At 41.7% G+C, this 23,511-nt stretch overlaps 1 protein-coding gene across 19 annotated transcripts in view; it reads right to left on the bottom strand.

Annotated features, from left to right (window-relative positions):
* syne2a (spectrin repeat containing, nuclear envelope 2a) overlaps positions 1-23,511 on the bottom strand; it is a 232,865-nt gene that overhangs the window by 194,970 nt on the left and 14,384 nt on the right. For 14 of the 19 annotated variants that reach the window (XM_090243070.1, XM_090243079.1, XM_090243074.1 and 11 more), the window contains exons 2-8: positions 22,408-22,549; positions 11,197-11,258; positions 7,801-7,896; positions 3,367-3,444; positions 2,374-2,466; positions 707-918; positions 337-536 (exon numbers count right to left, since the gene is read on the bottom strand). In XM_090243070.1, the coding sequence (XP_090099196.1) occupies positions 337-536; positions 707-918; positions 2,374-2,466; positions 3,367-3,444; positions 7,801-7,896; positions 11,197-11,258; positions 22,408-22,495 (829 nt within the window). In that variant the 5' untranslated portion in view covers positions 22,496-22,549. Of the gene's footprint in view, positions 1-336; positions 537-706; positions 919-2,373; positions 2,467-3,366; positions 3,445-7,800; positions 7,897-11,196; positions 11,259-11,747; positions 12,649-22,407; positions 22,550-23,511 lie in introns of those variants that run through there. The other 5 variants (XM_090243072.1, XM_090243082.1, XM_090243078.1 and 2 more) reach the window with 1 other exon arrangement.

Here is a 23,511-nt window from a genome sequence, read left to right as displayed (position 1 = left end):
CATTCAATGAAACTCACAGAGTAATGTTTATGTAATGTATAGCATGTAACGTAGAGTATATTGTCTTGTTTATTTGTCAACATCATGGTATCACCTTATGAAGACCGATTATCTCCTCTCCTTTAAAACATTTTTTTAAAGGAGTTCCGAGATTGAGAAAAAAAATATCTAGACCGGGCACAGAGAAGAAGGGCACCGACAGGGTTGGTTGATTTGAGACTCTAACCCCCGTCGCCAGGGGGTATGCATCGTCCGTTATCAGTAGTATTACAGTTCAACCAGACTCCGGCACTATACCAAGTTTTCTTGTTTTATTTAATATGGACTGGTCCTCACCCTGGGGCTCCAGCAGACGGGGGATGTGTAGCTCCTGCTCAGCCAGACGGAAGGCCTCCTCCAAGTTCTGCTGGTTGCTTCTAGACTGGGCCTGAGTTAAGTCCACCAGGTCTGGTCTCAGAGAACACAGGATGCCCAGGAATGCCATCCCACTGCGCCAGCTGCATTTAAAGTCCTTGACACTGAGGGAGCAGTCAGCTCTGGCAGGACAGAAGTAGGATTGGAGAGAGAGAGAGAGAGAGAGAGAGGCAATAATAAATAAATAAGTAAATAAAAAAGAGAAAAAAACAAAAGAATCATGCATGGTGGTGTTCGTGTGTGTCTGTTTATGTCAGTGTCTGTTGTACAAATGCATGCAAGTGGAACCCACCTTTGGCACTGGTCTCGGACCCACATTAGCAGGGCCTTCTTGGCCGAGACGCGGAAGCGGGTGTGGAGGGGCGAAGCTCGCCCGCGAGGGGCAGGACTACCCGGGGTTGGGCTTCCCAGGGCAGGGCTACTGGAGCGAGAGTCCAGACTGGCCAGGGAGTCCAGGGAAGAGTGGCGTGAGCTGAAAGACAGTGTGCTGGCCAGCTCCTCAATCTGGGACACAAAGCAGATAGCGACTAAATATTGGGGAACACTGATTTGCATTGGAAGAGAGTACTTTTCCTCAAAATAAAGTAGTTTACATTGTATTTTTATAGACAAACATGTTTAGGTTTTTATTCCAGGCCACTGTGCTTCTGCTTCTCCTTGCTCTTTGGGATCTAGGTCAGGTTAATGTGAAAACACTTGTGCTGGATGTAAAAAGGGCTTTATAAACACATTTTATAAACCAGGGTCATTCATCTGGCCCTACTAATCAGACCCCCTTGAATGTACTGTCGCATTTCAATTTCAAAATTACATATAGCCATCCCACACTACCTCCCTGGAGTCTCTAAACAAAAAATTCTCCCTCTTCTGTCCTTCTCTATAGAACCAAACTGACTGAGAACACTCATCCTGTAAGCTGTTACATTCAGCATTGTTCCTGAGCAGAAATTAAATGCAAAGTCTATTTCCCAGGGTTCATCTACACTACATGAATGGAGCGTCTCTTGTACTTTGAGGCCATTGAAGCCATAGGTGTGGTTAAAGAGACAGAATACATCAATGACAAAGGGTGTGTTCTGTAATGTAATACTGTATTATCTAGCCATTATATCCCTGATATCAAAAACAACATGGTCAGAAAAAAAGGGTTTTGCGGGAACTCACATTGTTACAGGATGTTTCATTTTTGAAATATTTATAAAAATGGCAAACAAAATGTTCACTTTTTTCATGTGAATTAAGCTTTTGTGCTGATCACCACACAGTACAATCACTGGTCTCTGGACATTTCTTAAGTCATCTATAAACAATGTCTATCAAGCAGCAATACCAGTATATTGAAATGCTAGACAATATAGCATGAATAGCCATGCCAATGTACAGTAGTCAGTCCACTGTCATATTATGTCGAGCAATAAGATTGATAATATCATTGCATCCACATTTAAACTAACTATTGAATGCACAGTGCAAAACATTGCTCGTGTGCAACATTATATTGGTTATCTTTGAATGTGAGAATTCTTCAACGAGGGCCTTTTCACAATGCTGAGCTGAGCCAAATCAAGCTGACCTGTAGTGCGCTGGCCTAGTTACGCATCCACCACAGTTGCTGGAAAAGTGCTGGAAAGGACCATGTGAAAAGAAAATATCCAAGCCAGCACAGAACAGTCTGGTTCGGCATGAGGGTATGGCCACACAGAGATGTTCTTGTCCAACAAATTACAAATTGAGCAAATAGTTTTTCAAAGGGGGTCATCCGTTGACGGATAATGGACAACAGAGATTATTGTCTGTCTGCTTTTGTGTGTCTGCAACTAGTCCAAAAAAAGTTGCCATGAGTTTTTGACAGACAGAAACTGAATATGATGAATGCATGTTTTTTCTACATCTCTGTTTGGCTTCAGCCTGATAAGTGTGAAAAGAGTGCGTCATGGGCTAAACTGTGCAGACACCCACGTGACAGTGGAGGATGATGGTCCATATGAGGCCCAGGATGATGGAGGGGCGTCCGTCGATGATGTCTGGGATGTTGATGTTCACCAGTTTAACCTGGGTTTGGGTTAACAGAGGCATGTTATTAGAACAAGCCAAACCCCGGACACACCATTTTACATGTACATTTGAGTCATTTAGAAGATGCTCTTATTCAGGGCGACTTACAGCAAGTGCATTCATCTTAAAACAGCTACATGTCACAGTCACGGTAAGTATTTTTTTTTCAATAAAGTAGTTATCAGCAAAGTCAGAGCTAGTAAGCGGGAAAAGAGTCAAGTGCAAGTGTTAATTCACGAAAGGCACTTACATTATTTAGCTTAAATATGAATGATTGTTTCTTGTTGCGATTGCTATATGCTTTCTCCGATCAAAACACTAAGAAAATATCAAATGGGGCCTCCCGGGTGGCGCAGTGGTTAAGGGGTTTGTACTGCAGCGCTAGCTGTGCCACCAGAGACTCTGGGTTCGCGCCCAGGCTCTGTCGTAACCAGCCGTGACCGGGAGGTCCGTGGGGCGACGCACAATTGGCCTAGCGTCGTCCGGGTTAGGGAGGGCTTGGCCAGTAGGGATATCCTTGTCTCATCGCTCACCAGCGACTCCTGTGGCGGCCCGGGCGCAGTGCACGCTAACCAAGTTTGCCAGGTGCACAGTGTTTCCTCCGACACATTGGTGCGGCTGGCTTCCGGGTTGGATTGCGCGCTGTGTTAAGAAGCAGTGCGGCTTGGTTGGGTTGTGTATCGGAGGACGCATGACTTTCAACCTTCGTCTCTCCCCAGCCCGTACGGGAGTTGTAGTGATGAGACAAGATAGTAGCTACTAACAATTGGATACCATGAAATTGGGGTAAAAAAATTATTATATTATTGTATTATTGTATTTCTAAAATGTATCATTCATTTGGCATAATTTCTCTGCCTAATCAGATTCTTCTCACACTCATACATCCGCTCTTACCGATTTCTTCTTGAGGAAGTCCAAGGCCGTCTGAATGTTACCCCTGTGCTGGAAAAACCCGTGGCCCCTCTCCCGTTTCTGTGGGAGAAAAAAAAAATCAACATGTTCCCTGAATCCCAAAACAACCTGTAGCCCCGACCCTGAGTGAATCAGTCCCGAATTAGAGGGAAAGATCGGTTGCGTTCCAGGCCGACTACATTACAGTCGTGCAACGTGGATCAACAAATGATTGCATACCAGTTAATCGACTACACAGTCAGGCACCGATTGTTATATTATATGATATGGTTAGCTGATATCACCTATCCCGGCAGGGTAAGTGCAGAATAACTGCAGTATGTTTCAGATACTAAGTCCAAAATTACATTTTATTTTTACTGCTGTAATTTTGCAGTGTAACTGCTGTTATTAGAGTGCAGTATAACTGCAGTTCAACTGCAGTACACTGAAGTTACAGTGCCTTGCGAAAGTATTCGGCCCCCTTGAACTTTGCGACCTTTTGTCACATTTCAGGCTTCAAACACAAAGATAGAAAACTGTATTTTTTTGTGAAGATTCAACAACAAGTGGGACACAATCATGAAGTGGAACGACATTTATTGGATATTTCAAACTTTTTTAACAAATCAAAAACTGACAAATTGGGCGTGCAAAATTATTCAGCCCCCTTAAGTTAATACTTTGTAGCGCCACCTTTTGCTGCGATTACAGCTGTAAGTCGCTTGGGGTATGTCTCTATCAGTTTTGCACATCGAGAGACTGAAATGTTTTCCCATTCCTCCTTGCAAAACAGCTCGAGCTCAGTGAGGTTGGATGGAGAGCATTTGTGAACAGCAGTTTTCAGTTCTTTCCACAGATTCTCGATTGGATTCAGGTCTGGACTTTGACTTGGCCATTCTAACACCTGGATATGTTTATTTTTGAACCATTCCATTGCAGATTTTGCTTTATGTTTTGGATCATTGTCTTGTTGGAAGACAAATCTCCGTCCCAGTCTCAGGTCTTTTGCAGACTCCATCAGGTTTTCTTCCAGAATGGTCCTGTATTTGGCTCCATCCATCTTCCCATCAATTTTAACCATCTTCCCTGTCCCTGCTGAAGAAAAGCAGGCCCAAACCATGATGCTGCCACCACCATGTTTGACAGTGGGGATGGTGTGTTCAGGGTGATGAGCTGTGTTGCTTTTACGCCAAACATAACGTTTTGCATTGTTGCCAAAAAGTTCAATTTTGGTTTCATCTGACCAGAGCACCTTCTTCCACATGTTTGGTGTGTCTCCCAGGTGGCTTGTGGCAAACTTTAAACAACACTTTTTATGGATATCTTTAAGAAATGAGTTTCTTCTTGCCACTCTTCCATAAAGGCCAGATTTGTGCAATATACGACTGATTGTTATCCTATGGACAGAGTCTCCCACCTCAGCTGTAGATCTCTGCAGTTCATCCAGAGTGATCCTTGTATGAGCTGAAAGTTTAGAGGGACGGCCAGGTCTTGGTAGATTTGCAGTGCTCTGATACTCCTTCCATTTCAATATTATCGCTTGCACAGTGCTCCTTGGGATGTTTAAAGCTTGGGAAATCTTTTTGTGTCCAAATCCGGCTTTAAACTTCTTCACAACTGTATCTCGGACCTGCCTGGTGTGTTCCTTGTTCTTCATGATGCTCTCTGCGCTTTTGACGGACCTCTGAGACTATCACAGTGCAGGTGCATTTATACGGAGACTTGATTACACACAGGTGGATTGTATTTATCATCATTAGTCATTTAGGTCAACATTGGATCATTCAGAGATCCTCACTGAACTTCTGGAGAGAGTTTGCTGCACTGAAAGTAAAGGGGCTGAATAATTTTGCACGCCCAATTTTTCAGTTTTTAATTTGTTAAAAAAGTTTGAAATATCCAATAAATGTTGTTCCACTTCATGATTGTGTCCCACTTGTTGTTGATTCTTCACAAAAAAATACAGTTTTATATCTTTATGTTTGAAGCCTGAAATGTGGCAAAAGGTTGCAAAGTTCAAGGGGGCCGAATACTTTCGCAAGGCACTGTATCTAGGGCTCCGACACGATACAAGAATGATACATTTCAGTTTGAAATGATTTGATGCGATTCGGACGACGCTGGGACGGACCTCCCGGTCACGGCCGGCTGCGACAGAGCCTGGGCGCGAACCCAGGGTCTCTGGTGGCACAGCTAGCGCTGCGATGCAGTGCCCTAGACCACTGTGCCACCCGGGAGGCCTTTGTATTATCTTTTACCAGATCTAATTTGTTATATTCTCCTACATTCCTTCAACATTTCCACAAACTGCAAAGTGTTTCCTTGCAATTGGTACCAATAATATGCATGTCCTTGCTTCAGGGCCTGAGCTACAGGCAGTTAGATTTGGGTGTGTCATTTTAGGTGAAAATTATAAATAAATAAAAAAGGGGCCAATCCTTAAGAGCTAAAACATAAGAATGATTGTGAGATTTTGTCACAACCCGGCTCGTGGGAAGTGACAAAGAGCTATTATAGGACCAGGGCACAAATCATAATATAATCATCTTTATTTAGCCATCTTACATATAAAACCTTAGTTGTTTATCAAAAATGGTGAATAACTCACCACCATTTAATGAGAAGGGTGTGCTTTGAAAGGATGCACATAACTCTGCAATGTTGGGTTGTATTGGAGAGAGTCTCAGTCTTAAATAATTTTCCACACACAGTCTGTGCCTGTATTTAGTTTTCATGCTAGTGAGGGCCGAGAATCCACTCTCACATAGGTTCGTGGTTGCAATGGGCATCCGTGTCTTAACAGCGCGATTTGCCAAGGCAGGAAACTCTGAGCGCAGCCCTTTTCAGAAATCTGGCAGTGGCTTCTGATTAAATTCAATTTTCACAGAACCGCTTGTTGCATAACCAGCACAGTTCTGTATGATGTAAAAGCGTTACATGGTCGCTGCCCATATCATTAGATAGTGCAGAAATTACACAAGAGTTCAGGAGCCTTGCTGAAAGTTACTATTTTCACTGTAGTGTCCAAAACATCTTTCAAGCTGTCAGGCATTCCCTTGGCAGCAAGAGCCTCTCCGTGGATGCTGCAGTGTACCCAAGTGGCATCGGGAGCAACTGCTTGCACGCGCCTACCACTCCACTATGTCTCCCTGTCATGGCTTTTGCGCCATCAGTACAGATACCAACACATCTTGATCACCAAAGTCCATTTGATGTCACAAAGCTGTCCAGTACTTTAAAAATATCCTCTCATGTTGTCCTAGTTTCCAGAAGAGGATGTCTTCCTTAATTGACCCCCCATAAACGTAACGGACATATACCAGGAGCTGTGCCAGCAGTAATTGTTTCAAAACATCTCCTGCCATGTCACTGATGCGTCGTGAAACAGCGTTGTTTGATGAAGGCATTGTATGTATACTTTTTTGGGCCTGTTCCCCCATTATTGTCCCAGCCATATCCACGGCAGCAGGAAGAATTAAGTCCTCCACAATAGTATGGGGTTTGCCTGTCCTAGCCACTCGGTAGCTCACCATATAAAGACGCTTCTAGACCTTTCTTATTAATGGCATCTGATGGTTTTATACGTCTTAATATTCAAAAGTCGTCTTTATTCTCGCTCAAAAAACTCCTGTGGCTTATTTTTCAAATTGTCATGTTTCGTTTCTAAATGTCTGCGCAAGAGTGAAGGTTTCCTGCGAGAGAAAAACGGTTAATATGATATGTGTATGTATTTGACATCGTGTTGTTATTTCGCTGAACGTTGGTTAAATGGTTAAAAAAAAAGAGTGGGGGGGAAACAAGGCTACTCATGCGAGAAAATAACCTCACCCAAATGTATAGCCCCGTTGTGAAAAAAATGTACTGTTTGAAAATGTGAAGAAATAATTACTTAGCAAATGACATTGGTTGTCACTCAACTAATAAAGCCTCATATTGCACAAGCCATTTAACAAACATTTGAATGCTGAAGTTGACGTGCAGATGTGCCAGATCAGGAATAGGCCTACCTCTCATTGGTCAGCACAAGCAATTTTACTAGGCTACTGATATTGCCTAGGGTTGTTTGATCTGCAAAATAACATGTAAATCAATGACTGTCAACATAATTACACGCTTAGTTCGACACTGAAGAAGAGGACACAGTTGTCACAAAAGAAGAGAGGTATTTTCGGAGGGTAGAAAGAAAGTAATTTAAGCAAAGAATGTTACTGAACCAGCAATTTATAATGTTTGAATCTATTTTCTGATCGATGCATGCTACATTTGGATCGGTTTGGGGTCCCGCAGAGAGATGCACTCGTATCTTAAACATTTGAAACGGGCACCGATGGGTATTGGTGAATCGTTACATCCCTACCACTAACCCCAACCTTAACCCTAAGCCTGACCCCTATCCTAGCCCTAAACTTAACCCTTTCATAGGGGGTCACTCACCATGCGCTGGCCGCTCATCACCTCGAGCAGGTCAAGGAGGCGAGCGCCATCTCTAAGGTCAGAGAACAGGTCCAGCACTGTTGTGGGAGGGCTCCTCTGGGACAACACAAAGAACAACATCTCTATTATAATCCATGAGGAACTGTAACTCATATGATGACTTGGGTGGATAGACAACTTCATGATCATTGTTAGCTAGGCTCAGATTGGCTGATCCGAAATATTACAAGAGATGCTTAAAACCCACTACCTCTACATTCTATTCAAACTTTTTATAAACACATCAATGAACCTACATGATATCATATTGGAGCAAATTATATTTATTGCACAGTGAAGTGAAGGGGGGGGGGTTGTATTATAAACTGGTTACCAATGTATTTAGAGCAGTAAAACTAAATGTTTTGTCATATTAGTGGTATACAGTCTGACATACCATGACTTTCAGCCAATCAGCATTCAGGGCTAGAACCACCCAGTTTATAATTCTATACAAGCTACAGAAAAGTTTAAATCAGTGAAGATGCCTTGAGTATATAGGTCTTGTTACAGAGGTAATAAGATATAATAGATCACAGGTTATCACTTTTATAATGAGAGACTGAAGTAGTTGGAATCTGGTGCTGAGCAACGTGGATGTGGGAGGGGCGGTGGGAAGCAGGGTCGGCTCACCTTACAACCTGCTAGCCTGCTCCACTGCCCAGGCTCTATTAATACTTTAGCCCCCTGTCGTACAACCTCCCCCTTCACTTCACTGTGCAATGAGTCAACATTTGTCTAGTAGTGCTAATGTCCTAATGAGCCCGTCACAACAGTGAAGGCAAGTCACAGAGCTCCGTGCAGTGAGAGATTTAACAACTTCTCCCCAGAGGCGCGAGTCGTTTAAAATATATATTTTTTTTTTAAACGAGTCGCGTCTCTGGGGAGAAGTTATATTTATATATATATATATACACATTATATATTTCTGTGGGGGAGGGTTTTATGTATTTATTAAGATAGGACAGTGAAGAGGAAACAGGAAAGATGGGAGATATTGTGAGTCAAAGGGGCAGTGGGTCGGATTCAAACCCTTCTCTGATATACATGTTTGCCGGAGTCTGGGATACTAAGCTCAGGACCACACAGGCCACACTCCTCATGTTTTTAACCTGAAAACATCGGAGTGATGGAAGCCTTCAACAGTAATGACAGCTGATTTCAGTTTTTAGTAACCGATCTGACAAGAAGTGTCTTTGTAGTCTCATGACAATAACAATTATCTACAGAAGCTTATTAAGTTGGCTTTGTGCCAAACCGTGGCTGTTTCGTGTGCATCTTGCAAGCTGGCCTCACAGAATGGTAATAAAGTTTTAGTATATGACGCTCATAACAGCATCATGTAGAGACTATACGAGGGATGTTTTATGAGTGGTGCTACCGGTTAAGTTTGGACAGGGCATTGCAGATGAGAGTGGTGAGGTTATCCATCTTAAAATAGCATTGCAAATGAGAGTGGTGAGGTTATCCCTCTTAAAATAGCATGTTTCAGTTGAAAAGTGTCTCTTCGAAAGTCCAATGGAAGGGAAAGCTGTGACGATTTATCTCCAGATATCTGTGTCTCTCTTCTTACTTTTTATGTTCATAACTTAAACCTATACAAGTTATATCTGTCCAGGCCACAATATACAGTTGAAGTCGGAAGATTACATACACTTAGGTTGAAGTCATTAAAACTCGTTTTTCAACCACTCCACAAATTTCTTGTTAACAAACTGTAGCTTTGACAAGTCAGTTAGGGCACCTACTTTGTGCATGACACAAGTCATTTTACCAACAATTGTTTAAGGACAGATTATTTCACTTATAATACACTGTATCGCAACTCCAGTGGGTCAGAAGTTTACAAACACTAAGTTGACTGTGCCTTTAAACAGCTTGGAAAATGATGTCATGGCTTTTGAAGCTTCTGATAGGTTCATTTACATAATTTGAGTCAACTGGAGGTGTACCTGTGGATGTATTTCAAGGCCTACCTTCAAACTCAGTGCCTCTGTGCTTGACATCATGGGGAAATCAAAAGAAATCAGCCAATACCTCAGAAAAAAAGATAAACCTCCACAAGTCTGGTTCATGCTTGGGAGAAATTTCCAAACGCCTGAAGGTACCACGTTCATCTGTACAAACAGTAGTATTTAAGTATAAACACCATGGGACCACGCAGCCGTCTTACCGCTCAGGAAGGAGACACGTTCTGTCTCCTCGTGATGAATGTAATTTGGTGTGAAAAGTGCAAATCAATCCCAGAACAACAGCAAAGGACCTTGTGAAGATGCTGGAGGAAACAGGTACAAAAGTATCTATATCCACAGTAAAACAAGTCCTATATGAACATAATCTGAAAGGCCACTCAGCAAGGAAGAAGCCACTGCTCCAAAACAACCATAAAAAAGACAGACTACGGTTTGCAACTGCACATGGGGACAAAGATCGTACATTTTGGAGAAAAGTCGTCTTGTCTGATGAAACAAAAATAGAACCGTTTGGCCATAATGACCATCGTTATGTTTGGAGGAAAAAGGGGGAGGCTTGCAAGCCGAAGAACACCATCCTAACCGTGAAGCACGGGGGAGGCAGCATCATGTTGTGGGGGTTGCTTTGCTGCAGGAGGGACTGGTGCACTTCACAAAATAGATTGCATCATGAGGATAGAAAATGATGTGGATATATTGAAGCAACAATCTCAAGACATCAGTCAGGCAGGAAGTTAAAGCTTGGTCGCAAATGGGTCTTCCAAATGGACAATGACTCCAAGCATACTTCCAAAGTTGTGGCAAAATGACTTAAGGACAACAAAGTCAAGGTATTGGAGTGGCCATCACAAAGCCCTGACCTCAACCCTATATAAAATTTGTGGGCAGAACTGAAAAGGCGTGTGCGAGCAAGGAGGCCTACAAACCTGACTTAGTTATACCACCTCTGTCAGGAGGAATGGGCCAAAAGTCACCCAACTTATTGTGGAAGGCTACCCGAAACATTTGACCCAAGTTAAACAATTCAAAGGCAATGCTACCAAATACTGATTGAGTGTATGTACACTTCGGATCCACTGGGAATGTGATGAAAGAAATAGCTGAAATAAATCATTCTCTCTGCTATTATTCTGACATTTCACATTCTTAAAATAAAGTGGTGATCCTAACTGACCTAAAACAAGGATTAAATGTCAGGAATTGTGAAAAACTAAGTTTAAATGTATTTGGCTAAGGTGTATGTAAAGTTCCGACTTCAATTGCATGTGATGTAATGTTGCTATACAGTTTAGACTGATGTTGCCTGACACACACACGCATGCACAGACACAAGCACGCATGCACACACACACACACACACTGGACTTTCCATCTTTAGACTCACCTTAGATAGTTGAGCATTGATCCAGTTGGTGAAGGTTCTCTTCTGAATCTGTTCTTGCTCCACTATTGAGAAAAGAAAGGTGCTACATTACATAACCTGCATCACAAATGGCACCCTATTTACAGTGCAGTACTTTTTACCAGACCCATGAGACTCTGGTCAAAAGTAGTGCGGTATGTAGGGAATAGGGTGCCATTTGGGATACATACAATGGGTGCCATTTGGGATACATACAATGGGTGGTACAACTGGTGGCTCATTTGAAATTAGTTATTTGTTCCAACATAGAAGAAAAGTCTCAATATTGCAGAAATATATTAATAAATAGCATAAATTTACTGTGTTACAGTATGTCTTGTTCACACTTCGAGTGTGATGCGTTCATCAGTGAAATCACTATGAACATGAATGAATCAGTCAGAAATTCTCCAATGCATATGATGCATGCAATATCCATATAAATTTCACAAAAATAGACTGAAAAACACACATGAAAGCTCTTTAGACAACTGCTACCCAAATTGGTATGCGACCGTTCAGGCTACACTTACCAAAGTCAGAGTATTCAGGGACCTCTATCTCCATTTCAGATTGTTGACCCTCCATTCTTAAGCCGCTCAGTGGATCATGACCAGACACAAAACTCCACTCGGTCTGTCTGTCTCTCTCTTCTCTGCCTCTCTCCTTGAGTATCAGAGTATGATGACCAGACACGAAACTCCACTTACAACTCAAAATATCTCTCTCTCTCACTCCTGCTCTCTCTCCCTCCCTCTCTTTCTCTGTGGTTGCCGACAGGTTATCTTCAGACCATTCCTTACAGTGGGGCAAGGTTTCTTCTTGTGCTAATTAAGGATAGCTAGAGACAGCTTTGGGTCTGGGATCTGGCCACGGTGTTCATGATACATGACGGGACAGGATCCAAAAAATGTAAAGACACACACACCACCTACACGCACACCCACACCCACATCAGGAAAAAAGGGTTGACAAGGCCAAAAGACTGCACCACTTAGTGCTACATGACAGGACAGGCTCCAAAACAGCTTTCTCTCTCTCACTCACGCAGACACAGACACACAAATCAAATCAAGATGAATTTATACAGCACATTTAAGACATGGAATGCAATGCAATGTGCTTCACAGGAAAAACAAATATTACTACACAACAAAGATATGATGATAAAAAACAAAATAATAATAATAAAAACTGAAATACTAAATATATCCACAGTTTCGGCACCCCTCAGGTTCTCTGGCAGGCTATTCCAGAGTCAGGGAGCAAAGTAACTAAAGGCTGCCTCTCCATACCTCTTGGTCCTAGGATTTGGGATAGTTAAAAAACCAATAGAAGAATCTTAAAATGAATTCTTAAACTCACAGTGCAGAAAACTTAAAACCAGTATGTTTTGCCAATGGCTTTCTTGGGTAGACCAGACAGGAGAGCATTACAGTAGTCAAGCCTCTCTGTAGCAGTCTGAGAGAGAAACGGCCGCACCTTGGCAATGTTCCTCAGGTGGTAAAAGCTATTTTGGTCACATTCCTAACGTGCAATTTGAAATTAAGTTCAGAATCTAAAATAACACCTTTATTGCCCGTGAATTAAAATGTGTGGCCAGATTCTCTCTCTGTGGTTTGGCTCCAACAATAAGTACCTCGGTCTTGTCTTGATTTCGCTGGAGGAAGTTGTGAGCCATCCAAGTATTTAAATCACTAATACAGTCTAATAATTTATCCGTAGATCTAAAATCCTCTGGTGACACAGAAATTTACATTTTGCTTAAGAATGGAAGGTTGGAGATTGGCTGAAAATATCTAAGAGCTGAAGACTCTAGAATACTTTTCTTCAGAAAGGGTTTCACCATAGCAGTTTTCTTAGTGCAGTGGGGAAAGTGCCTGTGAACAGGGAGTGATTAACAATAGCTCGCAATTCTTCAGAAATGCAATTAAAAACTGTTTTGTACAAGGCGGAGGGAATATGTTCAAGAAGGCAGGTAGAATGCTTAAGTTGTAATATCACTTTCCTGAGCATGTCTGTGTCAACCAGGGAAAATAGATCCATAGTGCCTTTGTGTGGTAGGCTAGGGCACATATCATCATTCTCATCAGGTCTTACTTGACTGATACCCAGCCTAACGTGTGTTATCTTATCTCTGAAATATGTCGCAAACTCATCCCATTTAGACGTGGAGGAAAGTTCACATACATTTGCGGGGGTAGGATTTATCAGGCCATCAATGGCCGAGAAGAGTGCTGTCAAGTTATACTGATCAAGTTAGACAAATGAGCCTGTCTGTCACTGTAGATTGCTTTGTATGTTTCTATTTTTAGTTTGGGCAGGGTGTGATGTGGTTGGGTATTCTATGTTTTGTTCTATGTTTGTATTTCTATGTGTTTGGCCTGGTATGGCTCCCAATCAGAGGCAGCTGTCAATCATTGTCTCATTGTCATTGAGAACCATACTTAGGCAGCCTTGTTTCGCCCTTGAGTTGTGGGTAGTTGTTTTCTGTTTTGTGTGTATCACCTGACAGAACTGTTTCGGTCTCGTTATTCCTCATTGTTATTTTGTTTAGTGTTCAGTTTTGATTAAATTTACAACATGAACACTTACCATGCTGCACCTTGGTCCTCTCCTTCTTCCACCTACGACGATCGTTACACCGTCTGGCATTTTCAAATTGCCTTGTTATGCAGTACCAGTGAAAAGTTTAGACACACCTACTATTTCAAGGGATTTTCTTTATTTTTACTATTTTCTACATTGTAAAATAATAGAGAATACATCAAAACTATGAAATAACTCATACGGAATCATGCTCTTTATTTATGAAACTTTTAAACTGCATTATTGGTTAGGGCTTGTAAGCATTTAACTGTAACCTGGTGTATTTGGTGCATGTGACATAACATTTTATTTGATGTAGTAACCAAAAAAGTGTTAAACAAATCAAAATACATTTTAGATTTTATATTCTTCAAAGTAGTCACCCTTTGCCGTGATGACAGCTTGCACACTCTTGGCATTCTCTCAACCAGCTTCAATCTTGAAGGAGTTCCCACATATGCTGAGCACTTGTTAGATGCTTTTCCTTCACTCTGCAGTCCAACTAATCCCAAATCATCTCAATTGGGTTGAGGTTGGGTGATTGTGGAGGCCAGGTTATCTGATTCAGCATTCCATCACTCTCCTTCTTTGTCAAACAGCCCTTACACAGCCTGGAGGTGTGTTTTGGGTCATTGTCCTATAGAAAAACAAATGATAGTCCCACTAAGCGCAAACCACATTGGATCGCTGCAAAATGTTGTGGTAGCCATACTGATTAAGTGTGTCTTGAATTCTAAATAAATCGCAGACAGTGTCACCAGCAAAGCACGCCCACACCATCACTCCTCCTCTTCCATGCTTCACAGTGGGAACCACACATACAGAGATAATCCGTTCACCTACTTTGCGTCTCACATAGACACGGCTGTTGGAACCAAAAATATGAAATTTGCACTCATCAGACCAAAGGACAGATTTCCACCGGTCTAATGTCCATTTCTCGTGTTTCTTGGCCCAAGCAAGTCTCGTCTTATTATTGGTGTCCTTTAGTAGTGGTTTCTTTGCAGAAATTCGACCATGGAGGCCTGATTCACTCAGTCTCCTCTGAACAATTGATGTTGAGATGTGTCTGTTACTTGTACTCTGTGAAGCATTTATTTGGGCTGCAATTTCTGAGGCTGGTAACTGTAATGAACTTACCATCTGCAGCAGAGGTAACTCTGGATCTTCCTTTCCTGTGGCGATCCTCATGAGAGCTAGTTTCATCATAGCGCTTGATGGTTTTTGGTATACCATCCCTACCTTGTCACAACGCAACTGCTTGGCTCAAATGCATAAAAAATTTACTTTTAACAAGGCACACCTGTTAATTGAAATGCATTCCAGGTGACTACCTCATGAAGCTGGTTGAAAGAATGCCAAGAGCGTGCAAAGCTGTCATCAAGGCAGAAGGTGGCTACTTTGAAGAATCTCAAATATTATTTGATTTGTTTAACACTGTTTTTGGTAACTACATGATTCCATATGTGTTATTTAATAGTTTTGATGTCTTCACTATTTTTCTACAATGTAAGAAAAAATTAAGAAAACCCCTTGAATGAGTAGGTATGTCCAAACCTTTGACTGGTACTGTATATGTCAAGTTGCTCTCTCAGAATATCATTATGGACCTTTGACTTTTCCCACTTCCGCTCTGCCTTTCTGCAATTTATCTTTAATTTATTAGTTTCCTCACTCATCCTAGACTCAGCGATATGATGTAGATGCAGTATGTAAATAGCATAGTGGGTACAACTTCTCAGCTGCTATGGTGCCCTGGCTACCACGCTGTGAACATCGTGAAGCGAACCTGTGCACATGCGCAGATACTGTGTGTGACCGTGTCAGAGTGAAGTCTTCCATCTCGCTCATCTCAATATCTGCTGTGCTGCTCATGGCAATGAGACCGAGTCTAACCTTTAACTTCAGTTCCACTCCATTAACAACCAGACATTTTTCAGACCCAGCAACTCAACACTTTGAGCTTTAATTACGTCAACAACAGGCATTAACCTTTCGAGCCATCCAACCATTTTCAGCAAACTGTCAAACGTTCAGTTGTTTGACCCTGGCACAACATTGCATGGGAAACTCAAGAGTGTATAACTCATAGTGCAGATCCGTAAATATAGCTTGTAACGAGACAAGTTATTTCTCAGTCAGAGTGTTTGTCTAAGAAAGCGAAGTATGACAATGGCACTCTTGCTTGTTTGTATAAAGCCGGTTATGGCAGTGTTTTGCCTGTTTTACAGGTTTGATGTAAAAGCAGTTGAAGTTGCTGCTAGATACTGACCTACGATAATTTTCACATGTTTCCCCCTGGAGGGGTGTAATCTGATCCTAGCTCTGTGTAGGTCCTTACGGGCAACTTCTACCCAGATCGGGAAAGGGCCTAATTTGCCGTGCCTGAACCCGGGGTGTATTCACAAGGTATACATCTTCACGGAAGCCCTGAGGCATTGAAATTCAATATGCAGAATGAAGTGTTGCATCAGGTGGAATGATCTCCAAAAGTCCTTAAAGTTGGTGGATTTGGTGCCTATAGGGAAATTCAGTCGGATGTTAGAGAACCATTTTACTGAAGAATGTGTTTTGCTTTTCATGTATTGTGTATATAGATAGTATGCATTGTGTCATTGTTGTATTATGTAATTGTTGTTTATTGATGTGTTTTTTGCTGTTTGACAGGTCGTCATTTGAAATAAGAATTTGTTGTTAATTGACTTACCTGTATAAAAAAAGTGAAATGAATATTAAGTGACATCACCTTAGACAGAAAGATTATCTTAGACACAACCGTGACTCAGAATGACTATCCCCACACACCGACCACCTCGTGGTCATAGCAAATACCTCATAGCCTGGCAACCATGTGCCAGCGAGTAGTGTCTGCTTTGGCCGAGTCCAGACCACACAGAAGAGTTAAACTGAGCCACTGAGACATAAAAAAAGAGAAAGGGAGATAGAGAGAGAGAGATCCCTAGCCTTCATCTCAAGGCAGTGAGAGATCTATAGGTATTTGAGAGGAGTGGATGGGTATAAGATGAAAATTAGATATGAAAACTAGAATGCAAGGTATTGCCATATTGCTTACACCAATCCAATGCTTTGAGCTCTACAAGAAAGTATTGGCGTAAGGGCTTGGGCTTTTTGGGGGATGTATGAAACAGTGATAATCATGTGACTTCAGCCCTGTCCAGAAACAACCCATCATCCCTAGGCACTGAACTAATTGGATAGGTATTAGTAATATGGTAGTAGCTCCACTTTTCTCACTGAGGTGTAATATTCTCCATATTATCCAATCCTCTCAGATTTACACAAGTGCCAAGGGGGAATTAAATCATGTTTGTCAGGAATGGGCAACTTTGATGGGGATGAAGGCCACAACAAAAACTGAAATCATCATGAGGGGCCGCAGTTGCTATCGGGTCTGCGTACCCACATCCATACCAGGATAACAAGTTTAGATAGCTGGTTGCTAAACTAACTTAGCAATCTAAAAAATGTTAGCTGACATGGGCTAATTGACTGACTATCAGTGACTGATATAACCAGAGAGAACTGCTGATGCACAACCAAATTTCGAAATTGCACCTCGTGTATTTTACTATTCTATCTCGCAACAGTAATTTGAGTCCCTGACTGAGTTTAGTTTTTTTTTTGGGGGGGGGGGGGGGGTTGATTCGAGGGCCTTCCCTGATGTAGGTCAATCAATACAAAATAAGAAGTTAATCCAATCCCAAGCAAATTATGCACATTTACAATGAACAAAGATATACATTGCATTCAGAAAGTATTTAGACCCCTTCACTTTTTCCACATTTTGTTATGTTACATCCTTATTCAAAAATTTATTAAAATGAAAACATGTCCTCATCAATCTATACACAAAGTCTCCATAATGACAAAGCAAAAACAGTTATTTTTTTGCAAATGTTTTAAAAATGTCAAATTAAAACGTATTTACGTAAGTATTCAGTATTCATATCCCTTTGATATGAGATTCAAAAATGAGCTCACGTGCTCTTGTTTCCATTGATCATTCTTGAGATATTTCTACAACTTGATTGAAGTCTACCTGTGGTAAATTCAATTGATTGGACATGATTTGGAAAGGCACACACACCTGTCTATATAAAAGGTCCCACAGTTGACAGTGCATGTCAGAGCAAAAACCAAGCCAAGAGGTTGAAGAACTTGTCCGTAGAACTCCGAAACAGGATTGTGTCGAAGGACAGATCTGGGGAAGGGTACCAAGAACACAGTAGTCTCCATCATTCTTAAATGGAAGAAGTTTGGAACCACCAAGACGACGAGCACGCAGATGAGCTTCCCTGAGACGGTTTCTGACAGTTTGTGCAGAAATTCTTCAGTTGTGCAGACCCACAGTTCCATCAGCTGTTCCATCCATCAGCTGTGGCTGATCTCAGATGATCCCGCAGGTGAAGAAGCCGGATGTTGAGGTCCTGGGCTGGTGTGGTTACACGTGGTCTATAGTTGTGAGGCTGGTTGGACGTACTGCCAAACTCTCTAAAAAGAAGTTGGAGGTGGCTTATGGTAGAGAGATTTTCATTAAAGTCTCTGGCAACATCTCCGGGGACATTCCTGCAGTCAGCATGCGAATTGCACGCTACCTCAAAACTTGAAACTATGGCATCTGTGGCATTGTGTTGTATGACAAAACTGCACATTTTAGATTTGCGTTTTATTGCCCCGAACACAAGGTGCACCTGTGTAATGATCATGCTGTTTAATTAGCTTTTTGTACATGGTACAGCTGTCAGGTGAGAGGATTATCTTGACTTAGGGGAAATGCTCTCCAACAGGGATGTAAACAAATGTATGTTTTATTTCAGCTCATGAAACATGGAACCAACACTGTACATATTGCGTTTATATTTTAGTGCAGTGCACTAAATATAATTTCACTAATTTGAGTCTCACATTACTATGTATAACTAACCAAAGATAGTTAATCTGTGCTGTTAACTGTAGGAGAAATAAAGCATGTTGGGCAGAACAAGCAAGGAGGTGGGCAAACCCAAGCAAGCGAGATCTTATTGGTGCATTGTATTTAGCATACAGTTGAAGTCGGAAGTTTACATACACTTAGGTTGGAGTCATTAAAACTTGTTTTTCAACCACTCCACAAATTTCTTGTTAACAAACTATAGTTTTGGCAAGTCGGTTAGGACAACAACAATTGTTTACAGACAGATTATTTCACTTTTAATTCACTGTATCATAATTCAAGTGGGTCAGAAGTTTGCATACAATAAGTTGACGATGCCTTGGGGGACTGGGATCAAAAGCCAGGGCCTTTCCGGGGCTGAACAACCATCAAATCGGTCGCCGAAGGGATGGTCACCTTCGGGGGCTCAGAACCATGGTTCTGAGGCACCCACAACCCTCAAAACTGTCCTTTTCTCAATATCCGGAAAATAGCTTGGAAAATTCAATCAATCCCCCAAAATGATGTCATGGCTTCAGAAGCTTCTAATAGGTTAATTGACATCATTTGAGTCAATTGGAGGTGTACCTGTGGATGTATTTCAAGGCCTACCTTCAAATTCAATGCCTCTTTGCTTAACATCATAGTATTCAAGTATAAACACCATCGGACCACGCAGCGTTCTGTCTCCTGGAGATGTATGTACTTTGGTGCGAAAAGTACAAATCAATCCCAGAACAACAGCAAAGGACCTTGTGAAGATGCTGGAGGAAGCAGGTACAAAAGTATCTATATCCACAGTAAAACGAGTCCTATATTGACATACAGTGCATTGCGAAAGTATTCGGCCCCCTTGAACTTTGCGACCTTTTGCCACATTTCAGGCTTCAAACATAAAGATATAAAACTGTATTTTTTTGTGAAGAATCAACAACAAGTGGGACACAATCATGAAGTGGAACGACATTTATTGGATATTTCAAACTTTTTTAACAAATCAAAAACTGAAAAATTGGGCGTTCAAAATTATTCAGCCCCCTTAAGTTAATACTTTGTAGCGCCACCTTTTGCTGCGATTACAGCTGTAAGTCGCTTGGGGTATGTCTCTATCAGTTTTGCACATCGAGAGACTGACATTTTTTCCCATTCCTCCTTGCAAAACAGCTTGAGCTCAGTGAGGTTGGATGGAGAGCATTTGTGAACAGCAGTTTTCAGTTCTTTCCACAGAATCTCGATTGGATTCAGGTCTGGACTTTGACTTGGCCATTCTAACACCTGGATATGTTTATTTTTGAAACATTCCATTGTAGATTTTGCTTTATGTTTTGGATCATTGTCTTATTGGAAGACAAATCTCCGTCCCAGTCTCAGGTCTTTTGCAGACTCCATCAGGTTTTCTTCCAGAATGGTGCTGTATTTGGCTCCATCCATCTTCCCATCAATTTTAACCATCTTCCCTGTCCCTGCTGAAGAAAAGCAGGCCCAAACCATGATGCTGCCACCACCATGTTTGACAGTGGGGATGGTGTGTTCAGGGTGTTGAGCTGTGTTGCTTTTACGCCAAACATAACTTGTATTGCATTGTTGCCAAAAAGTTCAATTTTGGTTTCATCTGACCAGAGCACCTTCTTCCACATGTTTGGTGTGTCTCCCAGGTGGCTTGTGGCAAACTTTAAACAAAACTTTTTATGGATATCTTTAAGAAATGGCTTTCTTCTTGCCACTCTTCCATAAAGGCCAGATTTGTGCAATATACGACTGATTGTTGTCCTATGGACAGAGTCTCCCACCTCAGCTGTAGATCTCTGCAGTTCATCCAGAGTGATCATGGGCCTCTTGGCTGCATCTCTGATCAGTATTCTCCTTGTATGAGCTGAAAGTTTAGAGGGACGGCCAGGTCTTGGTAGATTTGCAGTGGTCTGATACTCCTTCCATTTCAATATTATCGCTTGCACAGTGCTCCTTGGGATGTTTAAAGCTTGGGAAATCTTTTTGTATCCAAATCCGGCTTTAAACTTCTTCACAACAGTATCTCGGACCTGCCTGGTGTGTTCCTTGTTCTTCATGATGCTCTCTGCGCTTTTGACGGACCTCTGAGACTAACACAGTGCAGGTGCATTTATACGGAGACTTGATTACACACAGGTGGATTGTATTTATCATCATTAGTCATTTAGGTCAACATTGGATCATTCAGAGATCCTCACTGAACTTCTGGAGAGAGTTTGCTGCACTGAAAGTAAAGGGGCTGAATAATTTTGCACGCCCAATTTTTCAGTTTTTGATTTGTTAAAAAAGTTTGAAATATTAAATAAATGTCGTTCCACTTCATGATTGTGTCCCACTTGTTGTTGATTCTTCACAAAAAAATACAGTTTTATATCTTTATGTTTGAAGCCTGAAATGTGGCAAAAGGTCGCAAAGTTCAAGGGGGCTGAATACTTTCGCAATGCACTGTAACCTGAAAGGCCGCTCAGCAAGGAAGAAGCCACTCCTTCAAAACCGCCATATAAAAGCCAGACTACGGTTTGCAACAGCACATGGGGACAAAGATCATACTTTTTGGAGAAATGTCCTCTGGTCTGATGAAACAAAAATGGAACTGTTGGCCATAATGACCATCGTTATGTTTGGAGGGAAAAGGGGGAGGCTTGCAAGCCGAGGAAAACCATCCTAACCGTGAAGCACGGGGGTGGCAGCATCATGTTATGGGGGTGCTCTGCTGCAGCAGGGACTGGTGCACTTCACAAAATAGATGGCATCATGAGGATAGAAAATTATGTGGATATATTGAAGCAACATCTCAAGACATCAGTCAGGAAGTTACAGCTTGGTTGCAAATGGGTCTTCCAAATGGACAATGACCCCAAGCATACTTCCAAAGTTGTGGCAAAATGGCCAACTAAGTCAAGGTATTGGAGTGGCCATCACAAAGCCCTGGCCTCAGTCCTATAGAAAATGTGTGGGCAGAACTGAAAAAGCATGTGCGAGCAAGGAGGCCTACAAACCTGACTCCGTTACACCAGCTCTGTCAGGAGGAAAGGGACAAAATTCACCCAATTTATTGTGGGAAGCTTGTGGAAGGCTACCTGAAACATTTGACCCAAGTTAAACAATTTAAAGGCAATGCTACCAAATACTAATTGAGTGTGTGTAAACTTCTGACCCACTGGGAATGTGATGAAATAAATAATAGCTGAAATAAATCCTTCTCTCTACTATTATTCTGACATTTTACATTCTTAAAATAAAGTGTTTATCCTAACTGACCTAAGACAGGGAATTTTTACTAAGATTAAATGTCAGGAATTGTGAAAAACTGAGTTTAAATGTATTTGGCTAAGGTGTACGGAAACTTCTGACTTCAACTGTATTTGTACATTTCCATTAGGGAACATCTACTCAATTCGACCTTGCACTCCTAAACAACGCAATTTTTCATAACATATTCTAGTTATGGGAACAGAAAAATGTATTGAGATCAGACGTTTCATCAATGAGAAAATTAGAAGAATGTCGGCCCAATTTCACCAAGTTCCATGCTCTCCCACTACCCGCGACTGGACTTCCTCTCACTACCATATTCCTCTCACTACCACATTCTGAACGAATGCTTAATCTTTATTGCCCCTGTGACGTGTCTGTGTTACCCCTTCTGTCTGTGGACTGACCTTGCAGTAGCATGTGGACGTTATCAATGTCCAAGGGGATGACTCCATCGTCCAGAGGGGCTTCCTCTGGGTTTAACCCTGATGCCATATCTCCTGAAAGGGGAACCAATCACCAGGTGAGTCCTGGCATCATGCTGGTGCTCTGTGGAGATAGCAAGGCACACAGGACAATAAAGAATCTGAAATATATTTTCTGTATATAATACACTTTCATTAATCACACCCACATCAACCTAGTGGGCTCCGAGGAGAGTACTGTGTACACATACTGTATACCACTAGTACATTTAAATAGACATGGTGTCACCACTGTGAATATACAGTAGCAACAAGCAGGTCAAATAAAGAAATGTAATACAATATGAGTTGCAGCAAGCTGAACAACAATCCACGTCTGAGCAGAAAGATTACAAAACATTCACCAATATACAGGTACATACTAACATAGCTTAACTACACAAAAAACATATACACATGGGTTCAACACTGAAAACACGTACCTGGCTATAAATGTTTGTCCAAAAGAAAGAGCAACAGCCTATATAAGCTACAGTGACGTGCACTGATATCATTAACCATGAATCATGGATCTGGTCATTCAGAACTGTGTTCTGGTAAACACAAATGGTATTCCATTTCAGCTCCTAAACCCTGCTCGTAGGACCTCCCGCTCCATGTACACGGTCCACAAAGCTCCACTTAGCCAATTGGAGGACTAGGTGGTGCCATCTATTGCTTACACCTTTCCAGTCCTTTCAGATGTGTGAACACCAAAGAGGTAAGGGGGAACTTCCATAACCTCTCTGGCTGAACTTGCCCTTTTTTTCTTAGGGGAGTTAACGTCTCATACAGGGGAACTGAGCCCCTCTGGTGCCCCTGTAATTCTCACCCTGATGCTGGACCTCATATGGGAGCCGATTTGTGCAAAAATTCAGCTATAGAAACGACCACAACGAAACTTGAAAACTGATTGCGTCTAATAACAGATGACCATATTGAAACGTAAATGTAATTTAACGCTCCAAGGTGGTCATTTGCTATTTGATGTGTTAAGTTTGCTTATGCAAATGTAACAATGAAACATGGTGAAGACCCAAAATTGCC

This window comes from Oncorhynchus mykiss, chromosome 8, assembly GCF_057628025.1.
Source record: "Oncorhynchus mykiss isolate SJ-2025 chromosome 8, ASM5762802v1, whole genome shotgun sequence".
Classification (NCBI taxonomy): domain Eukaryota; kingdom Metazoa; phylum Chordata; class Actinopteri; order Salmoniformes; family Salmonidae; genus Oncorhynchus; species Oncorhynchus mykiss.
The sequence above is the reverse complement of the archived record's forward strand: the minus strand, read 5'-3'. Positions and strand labels throughout refer to the sequence as shown.